This window comes from Lycium barbarum, chromosome 11 (assembly GCF_019175385.1).
Source record: "Lycium barbarum isolate Lr01 chromosome 11, ASM1917538v2, whole genome shotgun sequence".
In the NCBI taxonomy this organism is placed as follows: domain Eukaryota; kingdom Viridiplantae; phylum Streptophyta; class Magnoliopsida; order Solanales; family Solanaceae; genus Lycium; species Lycium barbarum.
This window is the reverse complement of record NC_083347.1, coordinates 102,690,795-102,697,057: the sequence shown is the minus strand read 5'-3', so window position 1 is coordinate 102,697,057 and position 6,263 is coordinate 102,690,795. Positions and strand designations below refer to the sequence as shown.

At 39.4% G+C, this 6,263-nt stretch overlaps 1 protein-coding gene across 1 annotated transcript; it reads left to right on the top strand.

The window, feature by feature from the left end:
- Positions 1-5,640: 5,640 nt before the first annotated feature.
- LOC132620034 (uncharacterized) lies at positions 5,641-5,979 on the top strand. Its single transcript, XM_060334763.1, has one exon. The coding sequence runs from the start codon at positions 5,641-5,643 to the stop codon at positions 5,977-5,979; it is 339 nt and encodes a 112-aa protein (XP_060190746.1).
- The last annotated feature ends 284 nt before the right edge of the window (positions 5,980-6,263 follow it).

Sequence of the window (6,263 nt, the reverse complement as noted above, 5' to 3'; positions counted from 1 at the left end):
TGGAGCCCAATAGAAAATAAATAAATACCTTAATTGCATGACTTGTGAATAAATTTGATACATATAGATGTGAATGGTTACATATGTTATAAGTTCAGTAAATATAAACTAACTGGGTTCCTTTTGTTTTCCTCTCCTTCACCGCATGGCCATTTGGGTAGAGTACAAAGCCAACCTGTTGGGCCTCGGCCCAACAGGAAATTCCTTCACATTTTTTGATCGTGTCCAGTAAAGAAAGGAAACTAATATTATAAAAAATGCATAGAAGGCCCAGCCATGGGTGAAAATGGCTAATTATGGGCTTGGTACGCCCCTAGCCTTCCTCTTATTTTGTAACACCACAAATTTTTTAAACTAACTTTTGAATTTTTGATTGACCATATCTTGATAGTAAGGGTATATTTTACTTCGCACTTCCTGAATGTGAACTTGACGATATTTGAAACTTGTTTGAAGTGTTATTGTGTAGTTATATAAACTACTCCTACTATGATTATCTTAGTAATTTATTAAATGGATTAGATATTTATAAAAGTGGGCAGCCCCTTTTTATTTTATTTTATTATTTTTCATCCTTATCCCAAGTAAGATATATACCCTGTTGGCTCTTATCCTCTCCACCACCCCCCAATTTCGTTTTTCTCCAAGGAAATAAAACACCAAAACCTCTCTCCTCTCATAATATTCATTCTCTAAATCAATCATCAAGACTTGCTTTGGTTGAGCCCCAAACAACTCCACACGATTGAGGTAAGTTACAAACCCATTTTTGAAATGGACCGCTGTTAGTGTTTTCAACATAATTCCTTGCATAAAGCTTAGTTTTAAGTGATTCAAGATGTTCTAGAAATCTATTTCATAGCCCAACAACTTTCGTTCAGGATCCAAAACCCAGTTTTGCTTGTATTTTCTTGAAAAGAGGTGATGAAGTACAGGGCAGGTGTTGCCTAGATTTCTGTTTTGCAAACCCTGCATGTACTACTGTTAGTATTTTGAGCATATCTTTTAGTACAAAACTGCTATAGCAGTGATTTAAATTTCTCTAAAACCCCAAGGTATGTATCTACATTGTATGGTTATTATCTCAAGTATTGCAAAACTTTCGCTAAATCGCCCACTTGTACGAATTGCTTGATCGTTTTGCATTATTGTTGGGACTTTTTCCTTCTTGTTGCGGTGCCTTTGTCATCGATATCGGCATGCCTCTTGATTCGGATCTTGCCCATCTTGACTTTGGATTTACATTTCGTCTTGATGATGGATTTTCGTCCATTTTCAAGTTCGAGTGGAAAACCACTTTCAACATGGCTCTTGATTCTCTTGATTATTGGGTGACGACCCTTCTTGATTTGGGGCTTCGGTCCATCTTGATATGGATTGTGCTTGGTGTGATGGCATGACGTACATATTGGGCGAAATTGGTTATTTGGACAAACTCTCTTGAATTGAATTATAAGCTTTCTTGACACTTGAGCCTTCAAATATTGATATCGATATCGATATTTTGAAATTCTTCAAGGTTTGGTATTTGATACTTTCGATATACTTGGTTATTTGATTTATTTTTATCTCATTGAGCTACCTCCGACGGATAAGGGAATTGGAGAATCTAATGGCTCCAAGCCCAAAGTTTATACACCACTAAGCTTTATGCTGAGCGATAGTTGTTTTCTATCGTAAGTAATGTATGCGAAGTGATTTAAAGATGGCCATTTAGAGTAGACTTTTTGGGAGCTTCAGTGAAGATCACATTTGCATATGCATCTAGGTCTTGTAAAAATTTTGGGACTTGTACAATCGATCATGTACAACTTGCGAAACTCTATTATAGTGCAATCTTTATGTTTTGAACTAGCCGTCTTAGGACAATGGTACTTATGCCGTTTAGTTTGACTTTAGGTCCCAATGATTTTAAAAACCCAGGCTAATATAAACATTTTTTTTAAAGAATAACTAGTCAAATGAATCATTTTATACAAGTTTAAAAAGGACAAGAAAAGAATTATACTATTACCAACAAGTTGTCACGTTCTTTTAAAGCCAAATTGAATTCTGAAAAAATAAATTTTTTCTTATAAACCAAACTCAGTTTTATGTTAACCAGCGGTAAAGTTAAAGAAAATGGACTACTCAATTTTATTCTTGGACACCGACGATAAATTAAGAACATGGACCAAGCCCAATCACCGAAAAATTAGCACTTCTTTTTGGCTACATTTAACTGATTTTTAGGGAAAAGGGGTAACTATTTTGGGCCAAGCCCATATACAATATACGAGTTCTTTTGTTAGTATTAGACCTTAATAATTCAAGAATAAAAGAGGCTCATTCTTTGTATAAACACAACCTTTTACAAGATGAAACTTATTTCAACCATTTGTATACATAAAGTTTTAGACAAGGACATTCTGAAAACGTATTAAACGGATTATCCCGAACCATGTATGAGTCACGCATGAACAAACATCTATTGATTTCGCACTTTAAAATAAGTAGATTTTCATATCTTTACAAAACCATTGCTATCCTTGTATAAAAGGAAACTAGTTATACCTGGATATTATAAATCTGAGTCTAAACACCCTATATGTAAAGGGGATATATTCAATTTATTTCAAAAAATGATATGTAAAATGACAGACTTTATAATGCGGGAATAAAATATTAAATAAACAGTTCATGCACATACTCATACATTGGAATTCGAAGGTCAACCGTATAGTACGGATCCTTAATACTAGGGTGCCTAACACCTTCTCTAGAGGATCCCCAGAACCCTTACCTAGACCTTTGGATTACGAAGTTTTTTTCACTGTATATGAATAAATCCTTCAAAACTGGTTTTCCTAATTTCCTAAAAATTAGGTGGAAACTCTTTTAAAACAAAGTCCGAAACAACACCAACAAGTTCGAAGTAGCTTTTCGAGCGCTAACCCCGCCCGCAAAATGCGAATCGTTACATATGGCGACTCTGCTGTGGATTTAAAGGTTCTAACCATAATGATTCCAATATAATATGAGTATATTTGCTTTAACTATTTATGTATTTACTTTCCCGCGATTATTAACTTTCATTGCATGCATATCATAACTCCGCCACTCCTGGCATTTATTTTACACCTTGTTTCAAAGGCGAATTCGCGGAGCCCGCGGTCATTCCTTCTATATAAAATCAAAATATTTCTTTTGGAACCGTTATGAGACGGGGTTGGTTCGCGGTCGTTCAACAACCCTAACGGTTCAGCCCCAGTTGTCCGCTCGGATTCCCGGTCTTTTGTAAAAAGTCCACTCTAGTGGAAACTAGGATAGAGCTAAGCCAAATCCCTACTGAACTAGATCATTCATACTTAGACAAGCCTTGGGTATCTCAGACCTACCTAAGGCTCATTAGGAGAGACTACCTTGTGTTCGGACGGTCTATGACCCAAAAAATACCGCATTTCATTTATGTGCTATGTGGAAGCATGTTGATGGCTATGTGATGAACCATTGATCCAATGGGGATGGGGGGAATCTTAATTGTGTTTTGTTTTGTAGATGGAATGCAGAATCCGTTTTGACGCAGTTACCGAGGCTCCAGACTTATTGAGAGCTTGGTGGGAATGGTTAGGTGATGCCTATTGAAGGACAATTAGTTGCACTCTAGGTCATCTACCCTATATCATGACAATGATGGGCTCGGAGCTAATAAAGGTATTACCCGGGTATTGGGACGACAAGGAAATATTATTCCATTTTGGTAATATCGAGATGACTCCGACCCTAGACGAAATTAGGGATGCCATAAGCAGCAATGGAACCTGTCTAAGGAAGCGACTCAAGCCATATCACAATCTATTATTCCCAGAAAGGCCTACCGTCGGCCAAATCATGAAGTTTCTTGCCTTAATTGAGGCGCCCTAGGCACAAGGACTCACTGTAGACTTTAGGGATCTGTACCGGAGGTTCTTGGTCGTCATTAGGTATAATCTATATTAGAGGGAGTTCAAGGGTAGAGAAGAATGGGAAGCTGTTAGACCTTTGGTGTTTGCCATAGCCCTACTAGGCACTATGGTATTCCCGAAGGATCAGTCACTGGCCATAGACACCCAAGTGATCTACTTGCCCCATGCTATCTTCTATGGCATAACTAGGGATCAGGAAACCAAGTATTTCGACCTGGCACCCATCATCTTGGCGGATATTTTTTGAGCTTTAAACAAATGCTGGAGTCATTTCTGATACTTTCAAGGGCGTAACATGTTGCTATAATGGTGGATTATCAAACACATCAGCATAGCTGAAGGAGTCCAGTATCTGAGCAACAACAACAGGATAGAACGCCTCACAAATTACTGTCCAAACCTTAGTTTCATGTCCAAAGGGGTGTGGGCCGCTTCTCCGTAGAGTTGACTGAAGATAGGATCCAGTAGATATTCCCTGACTTCATTTCTGAGAACATAGTGGTTCGGGGTAAAAATTGCCTTTTATGCCATTAGTTGGGGTTCGACGAATCCTTTCTTATTATCCATCTTGGGTTTTAAAGCAATTTGGTAGAAGGCAAACCAAATGGGGAACCCCGAACAATTTGTTATCGAGCATACCAAACATAAAATTAAGAATGCTGGTACAATCCTCAGGGAGTGAAATGGTCGTGTAAGTTAGGGTCCAGATACTTTAGCTCTAGACAGGCTCGAAGCAGGGTGTGACCTAGGGTATTATGAGTGGTTACAGGGACACTTGGCCCATGCATCCATCCTAGGGCCCACACTTCATCACGATGCCCGAGAAGAGAAACGTTTGAAAGAATGTTTGGAAAGCACAGATGAGCACTTGGCAAATATTTTGGAAGAAACAAACCTGCTGATTGTCAGAATGGAGCTGTATCAGACACGCCTTCATATTCAAACCACTCTTCGGAGGGTCAAGAAGGCCAAGCCAAGCCAAGCCTCGACATCAGCCGCTGGAGGTAGGACCTGCTGATTTATTGCTTTATTATAAGCCCCATGTCGGCTTCATCATCTTTGTAATCCCTTCGGGGAAGATATTTTTATTATTTATTAACTAATGATGATTTTCAAGGCAATGGTTCATCTTCACAAATAGCAGTTGCATGTTTCAAACGATTAAGAAAGCTGTAGCCCAAAAAGGCCTTAGGAACACGAGTAGTATAAATATTTTCAAATTACATGATTGCTTGCTACGTGCTTCACATGCTTACTTGCTATGTGTGTTATCATATATTAAAGATTGAGTACAATTGGTCCGATGATCTAAACTACATACCCAAAATAAAAACCACGAGACTTAAAACTTACCCGAATTTATGTCCACTAAAGATTGACTTACAATGGCGAATCAAGGAGAGCAGGACGCGCAGACTTTAGGAGAGACAGCTGAAACGCTACGGGATAAGGTTCTACAAATGGAAAAGCATCTCCACGAAGTAGGAAAGAAAATCGAAGAGGTAGACAGGTTGCTGGATGTGGTTGGGAATTCACCAGAAGGCATACCCCAAGAGCAATACTATGGGAATATCCCGGAAGAAGTGAGAGAATTGGTGCTGAATTATATAACTTTAGAGAGAAGGCCTGTGAAACGTAGAGAAGGGACTCCAGAAGGAGTGAATGAAGACCAAGGGGCTAGGTTAGACCCGTGGTGATGGAATCAGACCCACAAGAAAAGTCAGAGCCTCAACAAGATGCCTCCAAACCCATTGAGGAGGAAGAACCCATAGAAGAGGAAGAAGAAGAGCCTCAAGATATGGAGGAAGAAGAATTGGATCCTATCGACATAGAGGTCGAGGAAGAAAAAGAACCATTTGAGATGTTTCCCGAGTTTCAAGAAGAAGAGAATGATATAAATGATGAATCTAACTATTATGCCCCAAGTAACGAGGGATCTGACTTCTATGCACCCTCACCCGTGCTAGTACCTGAGACCTTTACTATGGCGTTAGAGAATTTTGGAAGAGCAGGTCCTCCCGAACCTGCTTGGTAGGGCATAGCCTTCCAAGCCTATTCTTCCCCTTTTAGAGTGGCCCCACGGCCCGTCACCTGTAAGGAGGTATTCGAAAGGATGATCGCCATGAGAATGTCGTGCACCACTAGGGCCAGGTTGCCACCACCCGAGTTGGTGTATGCCTACAAAAGGTGCCCATTTCACCGCAATCAGGCGGGTCATACCTTAAATGAAAGCCTGGGATTAAGAAAGAGAATTAGCAGCTTGATTGATGATAGGATCATCGAAACTTTATGGGGACCACACACCCTACTAGTCCATAA

Coding starts and splice junctions, on each gene's coding strand:
- LOC132620034 (XM_060334763.1), top strand. CDS start 5,641: ATGGAATCAGACCCACAAGAAAAGTCAGAGCCTCAACAAGATGCCTCC.